At 27.3% G+C, this 21,509-nt stretch overlaps 1 protein-coding gene across 1 annotated transcript; it reads left to right on the top strand.

Annotated features, from left to right (window-relative positions):
* Positions 1 to 671: 671 nt before the first annotated feature.
* LOC107447381 (Cysteine string protein) lies at positions 672 to 19,448 on the top strand. Its single transcript, XM_016062281.3, has 6 exons — positions 672 to 875; positions 6,937 to 7,018; positions 8,093 to 8,149; positions 10,549 to 10,701; positions 12,114 to 12,245; positions 13,202 to 19,448. The coding sequence occupies exons 1-6, from the start codon at positions 850 to 852 to the stop codon at positions 13,385 to 13,387; spliced, it is 636 nt and encodes a 211-aa protein (XP_015917767.1). The 5' UTR covers positions 672 to 849; the 3' UTR covers positions 13,388 to 19,448.
* Positions 19,449 to 21,509: the final 2,061 nt, after the last annotated feature.

The following is a 21,509-nucleotide window of genomic DNA, read 5'->3' on the forward strand; positions in this document are numbered from 1 at the left end:
TAATTAAACGAAAGCCTTTCCTTTTTTTAAAACTTGAATGCATTAATTGTAATTTATTTTGTTTTTAGGATTGATATAGATTTTATAATTCTCTGATAGAAATATTGTAATTTAAAATTAAAAAAAAAAAAAAAAAAAGCATTTCTCATTTTTCGAAAGTATTATAATTACAAAATTCAAAGATTTAAAAAAAAAAATTGTTTAAAAAAAATTTAGTTAAGGGTGCCGTTTACAGTATCTCCAATGTCCAATGGTAACAATGTCTTTCAAAGGCACTGCTTGGCAGTTGTCGATTCAGAAGTCAGTCAAGTTCGACGTACACGCGTTCCGTCATTTAAAGGTATACAATTAACTCTGATTTAAATCATATGCTTAGGCATAATTACTTCACTTCTTCGCTTATAGTTGCAAGTACCCAATTACAAAGCACACTTACTTAGTATTGCGCCATTTCTTTCAGTTTCGTTTTAGGTTTCGATATTAAGTAGTTTTGCTTGTAGCTTGAGTAGTTAATTTTTTTATCTGATCTTATAAAACACCAATTAAAGGGAAATATTGTTTAAAATATATAGGTAATAGCAAGAAATGTTGTTTGGCTTTTTTTTTTTTAACGAAATTGAAATATTTAATTTTCGAATTATATAATACATAATTTGGTGGCAACACGTACTTCCATCTTCAATACTCTAATGACGTCAAAATTATGTCGGCAAGTTCACGGTTTCTGTCTATTTTGACAGATATATTGAGCATTTAGGATACTTATTAATGCCCATCTTTCTATAAATGATTAAAAATACATATTTTGAAATCAAATATCGATACCGGCTTTAATATAATAATATCAATATGGCAGCATCTGCTCGTAAACTTTCGTAAGCTAAATTAATTTTTTTCTGTGATTTGTTTCATTTATTTTTTTCTGTTTTTATTCTTTAATTTGTTTTTTAAATAAATATTCATGGTCTAACTTCATTGAAATATTTTTAACACTTGTTGTTCATTTATTTTCTCTTCCACATTAAAAGAAATTGACTGAATATTCCTCTTTGTATGATACTGTAGCTTAAATTCATTTAAAATGATAATTTAAACTCAGCTTATAATAATCTTGGATTTTCTGTTATTAAAATAAATGTAAATATTGGAATAACGAAATGCTAGCTTAAAAAATATAATATACCTATGACATTTCTTTCTATTTGATGTAAGTTGGGTTTCAATAATAATGATGAAAGAAAAAGATGAAATATGCAACTAATAATTCTTTGCTATATACGGTTTATAATCAGCCTTTTTTGTTGTTGTAATTATGCTTCGTTTTTCATGATTACGAATGCTGCTATCTTTACGAAAATATAAATTTTATATTATTGCTTCAAACTTCTATCTTATGTTTTTTGTGTATTTCAGCCTGCATTTTTGAACAAATTATAAATTAAGCTGAGATGCTTACGTATTCAATGTTTGTGCAGATTTCCGTATAGTGATCTGTGGCAGAATAATCTCTCAAGTCTTGGAAACTTCTGAGCAGTGGTCTGCGACTTTTGTTATGCTAATTTTTAACAATCTGAAAATGTTATTTAGAAAAAACCCCAACCAGGGTTTGCAAAAATTGCCTGGTACTTCTTTAATGATCCCTGTTAATTAATACAATTATATCAGTTCTTACATTATAATAAAATTGTTTTTTATTTTTTTAATTTATTGATTTTTTTAGAAAGGTAAATATTTGGAACTGTCACTGGTGGCATGCATGTATTCGATGATAAACAATCATACTATTTTTAAAGTCCTTAATTTTTAAAAAAAGTACTTGTTTTTTTTTATAAAAAATCCTTAATTTTTGCTTTGTTGAAAGAGTAGAAACCCTGATATATGTGTTAAAGTAAATACGACACAAAAAATGAAAAAGAACTATTAGTTAAAGTCAATGACGCCCGGTGGCTGAGTGGTAGTGCTTCGCTCTCCCATGCCACAGGTCCTGGGTTCGATCTGCGGGCGAAGTTGATTCAACCTTTTATCCCTTCAGTTGGTCGGTAAATGAGTACCAAGCATGCTTGGGAGCTAAACACTGGGGATTCCACGTTCGGCTGACCACCTAACTGGAACATCTGCTCCTGCACCCCAGAGCCCAAGGTTGGAAAAACTGAGATGGGCACAGTAAGCCTTGCTCTCTGTGGGCTGTCGTGCCACTGAGTTTAGTTTAGTTAAACTCAATATATTTGTCACTTTTGCATTTATCTATACAAACCACATAATTTAGCCAATTTCTTTTTTAGCTGTTACTCAGGGTGGCCACTCAGTCTGGAAACCGGGAAAACCGGGAATTCTCAGGGAATTTTGAAACACCACTGGAAAACCGGGAATTCTCAGGGAATTTCACGTCGATTCTGGAAAATAATTTTGTCGCGCGTTGCCGTTTTTTTCCTTCCCATTCCGTTATGTTTAGTTTTTCGGAGCGAAACACATCTGCTTCTTCGCGGTCAAGCATCAATTGATTATCCCCAATGAACGCTTCGTGTCCCCGCGAAAAAGCGGATATCCGATTTTTGCGAACAATAGTCGGATAGAATTTTCCGATCCGAACAATAGTCGGATTACTGCGACTTCCGCTATAGAGTGGAAAGGAGTCTAAGCGTTTCGTTTCGATCGCCGATATTTGATTTTTTTTTTTTTTTGTCTGATAGATTTTTGGATTTTTAAATATTAGGAACTGCACCGGAATCTGCTAAAATCGCGATTTTTAATCAGACGATTTTAATATCAATCATCGATTTTCGTATTTAACTGATTTAAAACTTATGTGTTGCAATTTTTTTACGCGATTTAAAAATCGTACTAGCAATTCCTATTCACTCAATTTAAAAATCCAATATCGCGATTTGTATTTAAGCGTTTTTGAAACCCAATATCGCGATTTGTATTCTCGTGAGTTTAAAATCCAACATAGCGATTCGTATTCACGCATTTTTAAGTCCAATTTTGCGATTCGTTTTCACGCAGTTGTAATATCAGATATCGTTTTTCGTATTTGTACGCTATTTAAAAATTACTCACTGCGATTCGTATTCACGTGATTTAAAAATTATGCATCGTGATTCTTATTTACGCGATTTAAAATTTCAATATCGCAATTTGTATTTTCGTGTTTTTAAAATCCAACAGCTCGATTCATATTCACGCGATTTTAAAATCCAACCGCACGATTCATAATCACGCGATTTTAAAATCCAATATCGTGATTTGTATTCACGCGATTTTAAGATCCAATATCGTTATTTGTATTTTCGTGTTTTTAAAATCAAAAATCACCATTCATATTCACGCTATTTTAAAATCCAATATCGTGATTCATATTCACGCGATTTTAAAATCCAAAAAGGCGATTCATATTCTCACGATTTTAAAATCCAATATCGCGATTCATATTCACGCGATTTTGAAATCCAAAATCGCGATTCATATTCACGCGATTTTGAAATCCAAAATCGTGATTCATATTCATGCGATTTAAAAATCCAATATCAAGATTCTTGAAAGAAGTAGAAGTAAGTTTTCTCTTGAATTAGTTACTATAAAGATGTGATATATTTTTCATTAGTAAGTAATTTAATAGTCGTGCCTTCCTATAATTGCTTAATTTTTTTAATATGTTAGTGGTCAAAATTTTAAAATTATATTTAAGAAAAATTTAAAGTTAACTGTCTAAATGCTTCTGCCACTTTAAATATTGAATAAAAATCTCCCAGCATAATTAAAAGTTGCTTTTATAAATCTCAGTATCATATAGAACTCTCCCCCCCCTCCTCCCAGTGACCTGCGTTGTGAAAGTTCAGTTTTTTATTTTATTTTTGTCCACTTTCATGCCTGATTATAGGGAGCAATTACAAAAAAACATAGCTAGCTGTGATTATTTCGTTATGGGCTTTGATGAAAGTCTAAATAAAATCGCTCAGAAACAACAAATGGACATAAGTGTTCGACTTTGGAATAAAGATACAAATAAAGTTCAGACACGATATTTGACATCAGTATTTCTTGGTCATTCAACAGCAATGGATTTGTTGGATAATTTCAAAGAAGCCCTTACCCAATTTTTCATCAATAAAAATAAAATAATTCAAATATCTATGGATGGACCTAATGTCAACCATAAATTTCTTAATGATCTTAAAAAAGAACTTGAGTAAATGCCGCAAGATCCTTTGCTGTTAGATATAGGTAGCTGTGGACTGCATACAATCCATTGTGGGTTTAAACATGTAATATAGTCTACAGGGTGGAATGTAGTGAACTTTTTACGGGCGCTATACTACATTTTTAAAGATGTACCATCACATAGAGCTGATTTCATATATTTCACTGGATGTGAAAAATTTCCGAAGAAATTTTGTGCAATCCGATGGGTTCAAAATGTAGAAGTTGCTGAGAGGGCATTACAAATGTTGCCTCATATTTTCGAATTTGTAAAAGCAGCAAAGAAGGAGAAAAAAATCTATGTTGGCTCAAAAAAGTTCAGTGTACTTTTGGAGTGTATCAAGGACAGTTTTCCAGTCATTAGCTGCTTTTATTGAAACATTTCTCACAGAATTTCAGATCGATGCTCCATTAGCTCCTTTACTTTTCTCTAATTTAACATAAATTTTAAGATCTCTTCTTGATAAATTTGTAAAACCCGATATTTTAGTGGAGAACTCTTCAAAATTAGGAAAAATAGATTTGTCATTGGCAGATAATATGCTTCCAATCAACGAAGTTGCTCTCAGTTTTGCAGTTAAGGATGAAATTAGGAAAATAAAAGATTCTTCTCCTTCTGAAGAATTTTCATTTAGGAAAGAATGTGCAATTGCTTATAAAAAAATTCTGTGAAATTTTTTTAGAAAGATCACCTTTTAAATTCCAGTTAACAAGGGGGCTATCTTGTCTTGATCCTGGTGTAATTTTAAATACAGCAATTGCTGAAAAACGACTTTCATCTTGCCTTTCAATGTTGGTATCTAGCAATTGAATATCAGGTATCAAGACTGACTGTGTGAAAGATAGTTACAAAACGTTCATTCGGAATCCTTTAGTTAAGAAAGAAATGGAACAATTTGAGAAGAGGGAAAAACGACTGGATAATGTTTTCTTCTCTCTATTTGAAGTTTGCAATGCACCAGAAAATTTACGTTCCTTTGTTAAGCTTCTCCTCATATTGTCACACGAAGTGTGTCACAGGTCTGAAGTTATAGAAAGGGGCTTTTCTATTAATTCAGATTGTTTAATAAAAAATGAATACGAAGATAGTTTAGTTGCTCTAAGGCAAATTCATGATGATGTTATGGATGCTGGTGATGTTAACAATATAACTGTGACGAAATCCATGATAAACTACGGAAAGCAGTTTCACCCACGTTATATTGAAGTATTAGAAAAAAGGAAGGAGGCAGCAGAAGAAAAAAAGAAAGTTATGTTAGAAAAGAGGCAAAATGAAAAATTAAAAAAAGAATTGCATGCTAAAAAACAAAAATTAACGACTGAATTTTATTTAGAAACTTCTTTAATTGATGAACAATTAAAAGCTATAAGAAATTAATTTTTAAAAGCTTTCAATTATTCACTTGTTGAGCTATTTATACTGTATAATTTGATTAACTCCACTTTTTAAAACATCTCAAACTTAAGTGTCAAAGAATATATTAATATATATATAGGTAGTATATTTTTTATATTTATATTTAAAGTAAGTTTCCCAGATAATATAAATGAACAACATTATATGACTAAGTATTTTTGGCTTTTCATTTATTGATAATTTATTTCACAAGTAATTTCGATCTCAATTCTAAATTTTTAGTTTGATGGAGTTGATCAATTTGTGTACTAAGCTATTTATATAAAAACTTTTTATTTTATACAAAATAAAGTTTCTAAAATTCCTTGAAATTTAGATTTTTTTTTTATAATTTTTATAAACTACTATTAATTTTTAAGTTTATTTTTATGGTTGAGTATACAGCAGTTATTTTTTTTATATGAGAATTTTATGGCTGCTATTTCAATAATCTATATTTTTAGCAGAAATATGGGTATTAATATATATTTTTTGGTGCTAGAAATGCCTAACTTTTTCCACCTGTTTTATCAGAGAACATTTACACTTTTTTCTCATTTTAATGTGTCATCAAATCTTGTAAATGTGTATCCACATTTGTAAAAGAAATTCATACAGCACATTTTAAAAGCAACACAGCTGTATATATATATAGTATATATTTTTTTTATTTACTGTATATTGTTGTGTAGCTAATAAATATATGAAGTCTCGTTAATGCTGCGTTGTGGTATCTGGAATTTTAGAAATTTACTCTGGAAAGTCTGGAAAACTCAGGGAATTTTTTTTGATCTGGAGAGTGGCCACCCTGTTACTGCATGTTAAATAATTTTCATTACTTTGTACATGATTTTTATTAGTTTTTCTTCAGGCTTTCCATGCATTTCATTTAATAATAATTAGATATAAAAAAAATGATTTTTAAGGTTACCTGAATCGTAACAAAGATCTCCTTAAAAAAAAAAAAAAATCAGGATGCTTTTTCAAAAACAAGGACACCTTCAGTTTACTAGGACACTAATCTTGCAATTTATATCAATTATATTAAGATAGATTTGTCCTCTTTAAAACACAATTCAAAATACCTAATAAATATGAGAAATGATATTCCATATATATGAACTAAGCCTTAAAATAATTCATCATAGTATGGTAATCTGAATTTCCATTTTTCTACTACTGCCATCTCTTTTCTTAAACTTAAAAAAAAAAGGAGGGACGACAAAAAGGGCAAGAAGGGTGCATTTATATCTGTAAAAGGGCAGGTAGGGTGGGGCACCCTTCTAAAAACATTTAAGGAGAACATTGATACCAACATTCATCTTACATTTATTTTTCAGTACTTCTGGTGATTCCCTCTATATTACTCTGGGTATAGCGAAGACTGCTACTGCAGATGACATAAAAAAAACTTACAGAAAGGTTTGTTTGTTTTGAATCATTATTTTTTTATTAATAATATTAAGTTAGTCCTTTTATTAATTGCCAGTTTTAATTTTTAAAATTTATTTACTAAATTTTTAAAATTTTTATTGTTTTAGTATTATAGTTATTTAGCAAAGTTCATGTTAAGAAGATAATTGTAAATTATCAATTTAAAATAGGTTTTTGTAAGCTATTTAAGTTTAAAAAATGTCATTGTCTTAACACATTGTTGACCAGCAATTTTGAACACTAATTATGTCCTCTCACTGGCTATTAATTAATTTTGATACACAACGTGTGAAGCTTCTTGACTAAACACTATGCGCTAAACTCTAGCAATATTCTAATCGCTTTGGATTTCACAAATTCAAATAAATAATAATAAGTGCTTTGATGAGTTAATTCTATCAAGCAGCAGTGTTTGGACATGAAAAGAGTTAATTCGCTACCAGTCAACAAATTGTTTATATTATATAAATAAACAAAGAGTTCATAGAATTATTTGCCACACTGAACTTGGTATCTAAATTGATAATAATAATGATGTTAAAAAAAATGCTGAAATTTTTTAATTTTGCAGTATATTTTAGAGTTAGGCAAAATAAATAATTCAAATAAAAATTGTAATTTCTAACTTTAAAAACCTTCTGATGGCAGGTTTATGTTCAAATCCTGTAATTCTTCTTTGATTACAAGTTATTGAAGCTTGCTTATTAATTGAATTAAATACATATTTTGGTTTAAAAACTGAAACATTATTACATGTTAATAGTTAATGCATATTATTTTTATTTGTTCATTTATTTATTCTTAGAATTATGACACGTAAGAACCAAATCATGTTTTAAAATGCTATTTTAAACACTCCTTAAATGTTTTTTACTTCTCTAATTTTAAATTCCAAAAACTAATCTGATTTAATTAAAAGGTTCCTTATTGTAAATGCTGTTTCAAAAACATTTTATTGTATAGTTCATAGTGTATAGCTATTAGTGATTGCATGTAAAAGTTGTTGTAATTTTTTTTTCAATGCAATCTACATTTTTTAAATTCTTGTATTTCTATTTACAGCTTGCCTTGAAATATCACCCTGATAAAAATCCAAATGACCCAAGTGCATCTGAAAAGGTTTATATTAATTTGCTTAAACTTATTTTTAGATGAAAATATTTTATACTTATGTTTATAAATATAATTAAAGTGCATCTGAATTGTATTAATCTCCTCTTGGTTTAAGTTTTAATATCAGCAATTAATTATATTAGTACAGTAGAGTCCCGTTATCAGAGCTAATGTGGACCACAATTAACTCAGTTAAAGCGAAGAATGTAAAAAAGGGAAAAAAAAGAGTAGGGATAAATGTAATGTATTTAACAAGTACAAAATTATACAGGTACACAACATACAATTCATATTTTAATTAAAATGCTTACTTAAAAACACTTAAAGAGCATACCTTACAAGAATGGAAGAGTTTTTACTTAAAGTCCTTGATCCTTTTTTGTTTTACATTACTTTGCCACATTTCTGCAACAATGTTTCACCATTTTTTATTGATAAAAAGAATGCTGCTGTCTCTTGTTCTACGTATTCAATAGCACAGCACTTTCGATAGCTTTTAGTCCATCTGTATGAGAAATTTTTATATGTTGATTTTCATCGTCACTGTCTTCATCTTTGGTAGATTCATTTTCATTATTGACGATATTATCTATCATTTCATTGGATCAAGTTGTTGGATTTTATTTTCCTAAATGTTTGGAAGATAAAATTCAGAATTTTTTTTGACTGCAGTTTTAAAAATGAAAAATAAACTAAACAAAAAAAATCCCTGAAATATTTGATAGCTCGGTTAAAGCAGAAACTCGGATAATCGGGACTCCACTGTATTTATTATTATGGGTTTGTACTTAATTAGGAATATGGAAAATTCTCTTGGCTCATTTTGCAAATTATCTCTCAATTCTGAATATTTTCAGCTTTTTTTTTACCAAATGTTTCGCTACACATGTAATAATGCAGTAAACTATCTCTTGTAAACTATAGAAAATTATTAGGAAAGATCAATAAGCTTCTATACAAATGCTTCACTTTCCATGTTTAGTATATCAGTCATGCAAAATTACCTTATGCATTTAGGCAATAAACCCACTATTTTATTGTCATAAATATGTTTGTTTGGCAAAATTCAATTTTCTGCTGCTTAAAGAAGTTTAAAACAATGGCACTGCTTTGTTATGCAAGAATCCTTGACTTTTCACTAGTCATGCCATCCTTACCTTGTTCTTTGATAACTAGTTCCTATTATTTTGATTTCAAGCAACCACTGGAACATGGTACTGCTAAAAGACCTACCCAAATTCATAATCTTTCCCATGAAGAATTTTTTTCAATGTATATAGTATAAACATGGGTGCCACTCTTCTGTCCTGAGGATTGAGTCTTTTGCAAAAAGCAGTTCACTGATTTTCTGTCCTCCAATAAATATTTATTTCCGATTTGTCTTCTAAATTAAGTTATCGTTTACATATTAACTTTTCCTTTGAAAATATATAAAGATTGTTTTATGTTAAAATAAATAGAAAAAATTATTATTTTTTATGAAAATATCATTGTTTTTCATAATTACTGCAAAATGATCATGTAGTGATATCACACCACAATGAGAGAATGGGATTTCAACATCTGCTTGAGTTTGTGTTTTTTCTGAAACATTTTATCCTGGGCAAAGTTAAATTAAGATTAATTTTTTAAAATATTAAATTGGTAGATTTTGGACAAAATACTAATAATAAAGTGTAAAATAAGTAAAAAATATGAATAACTACAAGAAAAGTTTAGTGGTGTAATTCAGCAAGAATGCAAAAAAATATACAATGTTAACTTTTTTTTCTGTAAAAAAATAAACCAATAAAGTGAAAAAAAATATATTTAAAAAAAAAAATCAATCATTGGTAGAATTTGCAGACCATTTTAATGAAAAGTGAGCAAATTATTATTATTATTATTTTTTTAAGTAGCACTAGACCCTGTTAATTAGTCAAAAAATAAGTTCAGTCTTAAGTTTTTCTATAGTGCCACCCATGTATAGTGTGCTAAATAAAAAGCAAACACCTTGATATCTTTTGATGAAAGTTTGGATTTTCTTATTTTAACCCTCTGGCGGTTTAGCAAATAGGCAAAATTGGGAGAATGTTTCTCCTCAATACACTCTCCCTATCTAATAACATGGAAAAACCAGTTTTGCTCTGTGGAGAGAAGACTGCAGGTTGAAATATGACTTTTTACGTACAGAACCATCAGTTGGTTAAGATGCGATTTTTAATGATGACTATTGATAAACATTTTTCCCAATAGTGTATGTTTATTTGTATACCATTTTACTATTCATTTATATCCATTTAGTATATTCGTTTATATCTATATAGTATTCATTTTAGTAAATAAGAATTATAAATGATTCGTGAATCTCTTTTAAATTATTTAAATAAAAAGCATCAAGTTTGAGTATTTTTTTCTTCTTTTAGTTTAAAGACATCAACAGAGCTCACAGTATATTGAGTGATTTAACTAAAAGGAATATCTATGATAATTATGGCTCACTAGGCCTCTATATTGCTGAACAATTTGGTGAAGAAAATGTGAATACTTATTTTGTGTTGACAAGTGGATGGTGTAAAGTGAGTTTTATGTATTTAGGTTCCTCTTAGGGTTGGTTTTACATGATTTTAGGTTTTAATTAAATAGCAATTTAGATTGCAATGTCATCAAAGTTGAACTGTTAATTTTATGACTATTAATTTTGATTTATTGCATATACCGTAGAGTTTCTGAAATATGCGTTAACTTAGGTTCAAGGCTTTGTAAATTAAAGTTATAATTTGATACTTAATTTATATCCTAAATATTTTGAAATTAATGAATTTAAGTAATTTTTTTATTTACATTTTCGAACTTGATGTTGCTTATAGTATGAAAAGTTTTCTTTTTCTCTAAGAGTTTATTTTCAGTCTGTGAATTATTATAACATTTAAGTATGTTTTTTTAAAAAATTTTTTATCATTGTACGCATTGCACTATTTTTTAATAAAATTTATATCATAAATATTGAAAAAAAAATTGTAAATGCATTTGTTTTTATAATAAAATAATTTGTTTTTAAAGAAATAAATTTAAATAGATTATCTTAATATTTTCTTTTAAAATGAAAAAATTATGCTAGCATTAATTCATAAAATTATTCAGTTATAGTTACTTTTTAAACTTATGAAAAGAAAGTGAATATTGTTTAAAAGTTAAAATGTTTTCATATTTCCTCTAATCTTCTAGAGGTAAATAAAGAATGTAAAGGACTAACTTTATATTTAATATTGTTTTTAAAAGAGTCATGACAAGTACTTACCTGAATAGTTAAATGTGAATGAACTAATCGTTAAAATTTTGCATAATTTAAGTTACTGCGTACTACCTACTTTTCAAGAAAGCTAGCAAGAAAGAACAGAAAACAATATGCTTTTCTTATCAGAGTAGAAATTTTTTTTAAAGAAATGTAAAGTGATATTAATTAAACTGGTATTTATTAATTTAACTTATTTTATGTGATCAAAAAAATTTTTTTTATGTATTATGAGTAATAATTTTAATTGATTAATGTATTTGAATAATAATAACCAATGTAACTGAAGTTAAGAATTATTTTACATCAACATTTTATGCTCATTTAGTTATGGATTGTCTTTTATGAATTTTCCGTTTTAATTTTTTCATTTCAAATTACTGAATTATTGGCGGGTATTAAATACTCTGAATATCCATTTTTTTATATTTAGAATTTTTTAGAAGTTGGAGATATATCTGTTTTTTGCATCAAGATGAACTTATTTGCTTACTAATTAATTTCTTGTCTGATTAAAGTTGCTGATTACTCTGATTAATGCATACTTTAATAAACTTTGTTAAATAATATAAAATAAAAGCTCTACTTGAAGTTTGCTACACAAGAATAATTGCTTTTGTGTTTTCTCTAGTTAAAGAATTTTGAAAAACAGAGCAAATATACCAAAATAAACATACATATTCTGATTCTTTCTAGGGACTGTTTGTCTTTTGTGGTATTATCACTGGATGCTATCTTTGTTGCTGTTTCTGCTGTTGTTGTAACTTCTGTTGTGGAAAATGTAAACCTAGACCTCCAGAAGACAGTGGAGATTACTGTAATTTAAAAGTAAGTAAACTTTCATTTGTTTTTAATGTAATACAAATTTGAAGCAAAAATAATTACATTTTATTAGGTTTTAAAAGTTTTTAGTTATTAAAAAGTTAAAGGTATTCATGACTTGATTTAGTTGCTTGATAAAAATATTTTAATTAGCTTAAATTTAAAAATATCAAATATATATATATATATATATATATATATATCTTTTTGTAATTACAGAATCTCTTCAAGTTCATTTATAAAATTTTCAATTATGACATTTTTCTAATTGTGATAAAGCCTTTCTTATCTGTAATTGAACTTTTTCTTTTAAGTGTTTTTAGTTTCAAAAATTGTTTTATTGAATAAAGCAAAATTTTCTTTTTACCAATGAAATACTGAATATTTATAAGAAATAATCCCGGGTAAAGAACTTAGTGCATTGGAATAATAAATGATATTTGAATGAACTTCAGAAAATCAGCTTTAAAATGTATAGAAACATCAGTATTTATATATATAAGTTCAGAAAATGCTCAAAACTATGAAACATGTCATACAACAATCAATATCCCTGCATGACAATTTATGCTTAAAAAAAATTACGGTAAAAGTGACTGTTTCTTATCTCATAATGCAACGATTGTAATCTGAAAATTTTTTAATAATTATATAGTACCTAATTTACTTTAAACTAGCAAACAAAAGCTTTAACTTTGATTAAGCTTTAAGTTCACAAAATATTTAACTTAAAGATTCTGCTTTAATTTAAAAACACCTTGATCAGTTTTATAGCAAAATATTATTACTTAAATTGTTATTATGCTGTGGTTGTTAAAACATCTCATTTCATCAAAAAATAAGTGAAAAATATCATAGCTCTTCTGCCACTTCCTTATTTTTATTAGGAAGTTGCGACCCCTGATTATGTTTACGTTACTTTTCAAATAAGTAAGTTTTAATGGTTCTTTTTTATCTAATAGGAGGAGTATGAAAGTGGGGGCAGTGCTCCCTCATCTCCCATTCGCAGTCAACCTCAAAGTTCAGATGCCAGACCTGCTATGGCAATGCCAGCTCCTGGTGACAATGTCACTGAAATGACTGGACTGAAAAGTGGCTCCACTGTGACATACATGACTGGACATGGAGCCTCCATGCAGAGCCAGTAACTTCAAAGCATTTATTTTAGATTCTTCTTGAATGTAGACATATGTTGACTATGTAATATTTCTCTCTACAAGAGAATGACCTTTGACTGTTTGGCTACTTTAAACTACCATCTATATTGTTGTCTGGAATGCTAAGTCTTTTGAGTTTCGGTGAACTTTTTTAAGTTGATAGAATCGCTGAAAGCCTATTGGCAAATGAATTTTACGGTTGTAAAAAAAAAAAAGAGTCTTATAATATATTTTATTTCAGGAAGATTAAGGTCGGAGGGATATTTTTAATATATTGTGAGCCAGATTAATTTCAATTTACTATATCTAATTTTATTATATCTCTTTAGTTTAATAGCACTATTTTATTTATTTATTCATTTTTGAAAAATGGATTATTTCCTCCATTGTTATTTTAGGATTGTTTTATTTGGTGATATTTTGGCTCCTTTAATTTTTTATTTTACACGAAAAATTTACATAATAGCTGAAATTTTCCTGATGTTTTATAAAATTGCATTTAAATATTGCATCACTGTAAAATAATTATTTACGTTTTATTATCAAACACCCATGTTGTTCATACTAAAATAATGTTGTCAGGATTAGTTTTTTTTAAAAATTTTATTTAGCAAGGACTTGATTTTTTCATATGAGTGAGACTTTACAAAAATCAAAATTTTATTTGTTTACATAGTATACAGATAATGTTCAGAACTTTTTTGAAGTTTTAAAAATATGAGAATAATTATGTTATGAATTCTACATTAAGTTATTGTCTTAATGTAATATTTTTCTTAGTATATTCTTACTTTTTCCCTGATCAGCTGGAATCTGATCATTGTATGGAGTTTATTTTTTCAGCATAAAAATATATACAAGTTTATTTTTAACATTAGAAAAGTGTGGTTGGTCATAAATTATTTTTTATGAGATATGCATTGTTAGTGTTTAATAATATATTTTAAACTGCAGGCTGGTAATCTGCACTGCTGCATTTTTCTTTTAACTATGTTCTCATTTTGGAATGGTTATATCTTTTGTTTTGTTTGTAATAGTATTTAGGAGATTTGTGTTAAGTTTATTATTAAAAAAATTTAAATTTTAACAATAGCATGTAAGGAATATATTTAAAAATTTTGTGTTTCAAATTGAATGTGTCACATGCGTATAAATTCCGTACAATTTTTTCCAAAATAGCCTAATTAAAAGTAAAAATTTTAAAAATATTGCAAGCTAAAAATTTTTTGTTAATCAAACAATATGTTTCAAATTTTTTCTAAGATAAATTTATTTAATAAAAATATTAATTTATTATAATTATTTATTGTAAATGAGGATTCATTTTAAACATAATTCAATTTAAAATATTAATGTAGAGAATTGAAGTAATTCATGTAATTTATCTGATAAAGGAAAATGAAATTATTATAAAAATTTTGTCTTATTCTAATAATGTTTATAAGGCATCTTAATACTTTAAAAGGGCATTATATGTAGCTTTTATATTAGTACAATATTTTTTATTAGATACCTTGCAATAATATAATACTCTTTTGCACTAAAATAAAGCCTTGAAGATGCATTTTATTGCATGTTTTGTAAAGTTGGTGACTACTTGCACTTATTTAAAATTTTAGCACTTTCGATTCTAATAATTACTATACTAATATCAAATTCTTCAAAATTGTTATTGTAATTATAAGTTCATGTTTTTAAAGAAAGCTTTTATTGAAATAGTATAAGATTTTTTTAATAATTATTTTGAGTAATATACATCTTTGAGTTAATTTCATAGAATCAACACAAAATAGTGAAATATAATTTTTTTTTTTCAAAATCAAACTAGAATTTAGGGATACTTAACATGTTATTCCATGTATAGAATTAAAGTAATTTGAACCTGCATATATAAATTTTTTTTTAAATTTATTTCTTTGGTATTATTTTATTATAATGTAATTATTTAAAATTTCTGTATGGAAATTATTTTGTATTGATTCCTAAAATTTTGAAATATAAATGATTTTAACCTGAAAATTTGCTGAAAGGAGTATGCTTTAAAAAGATTGTCATTCTATTTAGATTTTTATTTCACTCCTAGACATTTCAGCATATGATAGAGATGTTGCTTAAATATGAGCTAATAATGTCTCAGTGTAATAATATTGCTAAATACTCAATATACTTACTGAATCAATGTTTCTCTAATGAAGCTAAGAATTGGTTTTAGTAAGGCTTTTTGAATCTATCTTATAGTCAGTGTCTTGAAAAATAACATTTCCCCCCCCCGGAAATATTCAATATTATGAAAGGCAATTGCCAGTTTTCAAAATGAATCAACATTAATCATAGGGTTATGAATTTTCGATTCATTTATTAAAATTTTTTATGTATAGATCAATTTTTAAATGGTGGAAATGTGTTATGTTTGATAATATTTAAAGGGATTTTAAACTCTTAAAACACAGGAAAATTTTTTTAATGCTAAGTTTTTCCTTCAAAAATAACAGTTGTATTGATGCTTAAAAGCATTAAATAATATTAAAAAAACAAAAAAAAGGGAAATTTAATAAAACTGAAAAAGAAATGCTAATGCAGAAAATTTGGTTAATAGTGTGTATAAATGCTGTTTAATGGGTTGAAAAAAAAAAAAACAAATTTAATACTATATAATAACATTTACACCAAAATTATAAAGCTTATTACTACAGAATTGATATATCATATATCTACTGGTAAGAATGCACAATATTAAAAAAATGTCGATTGCCTTGCCATGTTGAATAGAATATGCTACATTAAGTTATTTAATTAAATAAGATCATCAGCATAAAACTGTTAATGTAAGTATGTGACTTATGTGGCTAAACTGACCATACAAAACCTAAGTTTAACTGACAATACTTTACAATAGTTAATTAGTAATTCCTTAATAAATTACAATTAAAGTTTCAAATTGCCTGCTCCTGATATCAATCCATTGATTTAAAGTTTTATCAGATTAGTTTCTAAAAATTCTGAAAAGTTTGTGATGAAATATTTTTGCAAGTATATATATATTTTAAACTTCAACAAAAGTAATAAAATATCATACAGGAAAAAATATAAAATGATGAAAAGTTCATACATAAATGATCTGATGAAGAATCTCATGCCTGTGCCTATCCCATTTTTTTCTTTAGCTATTTCAATAATTTATAATCTAGGCAATAAATTTTAAGATCACTCAAATTTATTTTCTCTGGGAACTTCAGTGTTTAGAAAAAACTATTTGCACTGTTGTTCTTGGCTAAATTATTCACCAGATAAATAATTAGTAAAATTTTTAAAATAGTTCTCCATGTTAACTTTATAAGACAATACTATAAAGTGTATTTTTACTATAAAAAATATAACTGCATTTTTATTTGTTTAATTATTCATATTTAGATGTATTTGGTATATCTTTCCTTTGTCATAATTAGCTTATACATTTTTAGAATGCATTTTAAAGCCGAAAGATTTGATTACTGCTATATGAAAATTTTTGAACAATATCAAAGGTACTTTGTATAAATGGAAACTCCAGCCTTGTGACAATTGTTATTAATAATTACGATTTGGATCTCCTCCACTCTGATAAAATAATTACTTTTTAACAGCGACCTGCATAGTGTATTTGTTAAAATTCATGACCCAATGATTTTTGCCTGAAGAATTCTATATTACTTATTGAATTGTTTTCATTATTTTAGGTTAAAACTTTTCTTTCTAACATTTATAAACCACTGGTTGTGATCAGATATCCTATACTTAACATATTGCACTAGAACAAGCTCTGATCTAAGACCAGTAATATATTTCATGTCTATTGAAATCTGCAAACTATAAGATCTTTATAACTATAGGTTGAAGGTTGATTTATTTCAAACTTGCTTTAGAGTTTAATTTTTATGAGTAATTGTAAGTAGGCATTTTAAAAATGCACATTGCAGCTATTTTATATTGTGCATTATTTAATTTTTTTATTCAAATGTTTGTCGTAAAACTTGTTATTATGTGGTTGGTTTACAAGAAGTTGTGAAACTTTAATATCGATTATTCAAGGGAACTCTTTTTCCCTTACTCCCATACATGAGAATTCACTTACCGGGTTTTGGTTATTTAAATAAGAAGTCAGCAAGCCACTAAGTTTTTTTTAAAAGTAGTTTAACATGTTATTATTCACTTTATAATATTTTTTAGATTTTGTCACCATCTATGTAAATTAATATGTGCCTAAATTTCTGAATATTTAAATTAGGGATAATTACTACTTAGCCCCTCTTACTATACAAGAATTTAAATAATACTTTGTTTGGTCACATAGCAAAGTATTTTCCATAAACTTCATTGGAAATTTGATTACCTTAAATGGGACACATTTTTATGGCATGATTAGTGCAACGGTCAATACAGATTTCTTTAAATTTATGAACAAATATAAAAAATATTTAATGTAGTATTTATCCAAAAAATTCGGACTTCATTGTTAATGTAAATGGACTATTAAAAGTAAAGCTCTTCTAGAAAAGCCAGTTTTTAACTGAGGGGGTCGCAAAGGTTGAGGCTCTACAATATTTTAACCAATGGCATGATGGTAGTGGTGTGGTCAGTATTGTAAAACTGCCATCTTTACTTTTCAGATTAACTGTTACTCATTGATCTGTAGCTGGAAAAGGATGCTATACCACAGGAGAAATTTTTCGTCACAAATTTCCTTTTATCTTCAATCAATGCTAATTTAAAAAAAAAGAAAAAATTGGTTCAGGCAAATCTTGAGTAAGCCATGAAGTTTGTTGCTGAAAAAAATAATTTAAAGTATCAAAATGCGACCAAGTTATTTTAAGAGAACTTCTTTGAGTAATAAGCTATTTTTCCATAATTTATTTTCATTTTGTTATTTAAAATAATTCTTTTCAGTAATTGAAACTTCATGGCTTGGCTTACTCTAGGTTTGTCTGAATTCACTTTTTCTATGCTTTAAATTAGTTAAGGAGGTGAAAGAGAATTTGTGTCAAAAAGTTTCTCCCATGGTATGGTGTCTTCTTAGGCTGATTCTGGGTTTAGAATCCAGAGCCTACATGGCAGATTACAGCTAAATACAGTAGGGAACCGATTATCCGGAACAATCGGGACCGTTGCTATTCCGGGTAACTGATTTTTCCGGTTTTCTGAATCGCTACAGAAAGCCGTTTTTTTTATTGTTAAACCCAACTAAAAAAAAATTTTTGGAAAAAATCTTAAAAAGAAGAAAAAACGATGAAGCAATACACTAATGATTATTTCCAAAATGATGGTAAGGTAAACATCTTTCAAAAAAGAAGGAAAAATCTTATGAGGAAATTTTTTTTTTTTTTTTTTAAAAATGGCGGGAAAATTTATCATATTTTGATCCGGTTTTTTGGTTTTCTGATTTCCGGATAACGGGTTCTGTACTGTACCTAAAACACTATGCAATCACTGCTTCAAATGGATTCTCACTAATAGTAATCATCATGAAAATATTCTTTATTATAATTCAGTGCATCTCTGATTTTAGAAAGGCTGCTGGCTTCTGATCTATGTTGCGGAGTGTAACAAAGTTAATAATATATTCTGTTACACTGACTGTTTAATAAGTTTGTCTTTCAAACGTGTCAGCATTTCTTTATTATTTTAGCTAAAAGTGAGCTATTGTAAATAAATGTGTCAGAAATGAATGTCTAAGCAAATAAGCATTTAACTGAATCTATGTACGAGAGGTTTACCATGTATATCCAAAACCTCCTGTGAATAAACATTTATGGAATTAAAATATTCTTATTTGTACCACATCAAGATAATTTTCTAGTCACAATATTTTAGTAAGTTATATCATTTTCTTCTTCCTGTTGTTGTATCTGTCTCAAGTCTGTCCTTTTTTTATTCTGTTTAAAAAAAAAAATGTGAGTTTAATAAATGTTTAAGAAGGTAGAATTTGTTGGCAGAAGGTTATTTAATACAGATTATTTAAAATTAAATGCTGTTTCCTGTGAATGAAATTGAAATAAAATTTCAATACAATAAAGAAGTGTCATGTCAAGCTTTTTCTTTCTTTTCAGTATAAAAAAAAGTTTCATTAGTTGCTGCATCAATGATTCAAAGGATGTTTTATAATTATTATCCATATATTTTTAAAATCCTTGTCAAAAAGTTTCATCTTGAAATAAAGCTGGTTTTTCAGTTTACAGTCCTGCCTTCCTCAGTAGAGGTTTATTAGATTCTGATGGTGTTTTTTCTTTGCTTAAATATTAATTGGTAACTCATAATGTGTTTAATTTTTGACAAGGATAATAAAAGTGTTTATCATGGAATACCTTGAATATATATTATATCACTTGCAGGGTTTGAAAATATTTGTGTTCAAAGGCAAAACCACCTAATTACCCCAAAACAAATGCACAAAAAATTAGTACACTTAATATTATTTTATTATTAACAAATTAATGTTGAACTGACTCAAATGGCAATAAAAATTATGATGGCTTAAATGAATTAATACAGGCATATGATAAAAATGTGTTTTATGTTTTCTACAAAAGTTGGTACAATATGAAATAAGTCTAATCTCTTAGTATTCTTGCAAAAAATTTTATTTCTGCGCGGCCCAGACCTATTTGTTTTTTTTAAATTTGCTATGAAAATTCATAAACTTTCTCAGAAGAAGAAAAAAAAAATCTTTGCATTTTTATTATTCTGCACTACAAATGAACAATTTTAATATGTTTAACATATCACTGTAATACATATGTAATAATCGATTTTCCAAACATTAATTGGAAAACATTGTGAAGCTACAAAATTGTGTTATAGTGTCTTTTTTATCAGTAGTTTAGAAATTATTTTTAGTATGAAATATGCATACATACTTGTAATTTTTGCAATTGATATTAATGATGGAAATATCCGCTAAAATTGCTTTAAAAAATTAAGAATTTAATTTTTTAAACAATGTTTCAATGTTTCGAAAATAAGAATTTATTTTCAAAACATTGTGCAGAATCGAATCATTTATATTCAATCTTCACGTTAATGCTAGAAATATTTTAAGAATTCTTGTTTATAAATAAAACAGGCATAATCAATGTTGTATATTTTCCAGAAATTACTGCAGTAGTTGGTATTCTTCTTCCTTATCCCCAAAGTTAGCAGGGCTATACAATGTCCATGAAACTCATGACCCGGAGGAAGTCGACCACCAAAAGTGGGTTATTCAGAATGTCCCCTTTGTCTAGACCAAGACACTCCAGGATATGTTGGGGTTGGTATTCTGAATTATGCCAACAATTTGGACACGTTCAATTTTCAAGACTGCTAAAGTATGAGGATATGTATCTACTAAGTTAAAACAAAACTCATATTATTTTGTTATATATTTGTAACACAAACAGCTAAGGAACATATTTACATAAACAATGATGAATATTTCTTTCATTTGGTTTATGTCCAAACTAAAAGTATATTTTAAGGTTTTAATTATATTGAGTGAATAAATGTTAACTATATTGAAAGAATTTTCTGTAGAATAATCTAAAGTGCTCTAATTAGAAGAGTCGGAAAGAATATGGAATTAAATTAAATCTTACTTATTATTTCTGGAAAATTCAATATTAGTTTATTCCTTCTCCCCCCCCCCCCTAGTGCCAAAAATCTTTTGTACCTGGGAGTTTAGAAGTTCACATTTTGGACAATACTACATATTTCTTATAAAATTATTGTACTTTAAATTATTTTTTCAGAAATAAGACTTGAAAACCTAGTTAGCTAAAAGTAAAATATTCCTAGCTAAAAACAGATGAAAGCGACATCAGCAAAGGCTGAACTAACCTAACATAAATAAATTTATTGACTATTTTATTGATTATGTATTTTAAGTGGTTATATTTTGAATTAACAATAACAGAAAATTGCAGCAAATTCTCGTCAAAAGAGAGAGCAATGTGCACATTTCATTCATTACTTGATTTGTTTCTTTTTTTTTTTTAGAAAGTTTAAAACAAAAAAAAACACTATTTCTAATAGTAAGCTTTAGATGGTTTTCTCACAAATATAAAAGTTTGACTGCAACAGTTATACACTCGTGGACAAAAAA

This window comes from Parasteatoda tepidariorum, chromosome 8 (assembly GCF_043381705.1).
Source record: "Parasteatoda tepidariorum isolate YZ-2023 chromosome 8, CAS_Ptep_4.0, whole genome shotgun sequence".
Classification (NCBI taxonomy): Eukaryota; Metazoa; Arthropoda; class Arachnida; order Araneae; family Theridiidae; genus Parasteatoda; species Parasteatoda tepidariorum.

Bases quoted from the DNA above. Each gene is read 5' to 3' on its own strand.
- LOC107447381 (XM_016062281.3), top strand. From the start codon at position 850: ATGGCAGCATCTGCTCGTAAACTTTC. The intron at 7,019-8,092 runs GTTTGTTTGTTT...TTCTATTTACAG, and splicing joins TAAAAAAAACTTACAGAAAG to CTTGCCTTGAAATATCACCC. The intron at 8,150-10,548 runs GTTTATATTAAT...TTCTTCTTTTAG, and splicing joins ACCCAAGTGCATCTGAAAAG to TTTAAAGACATCAACAGAGC.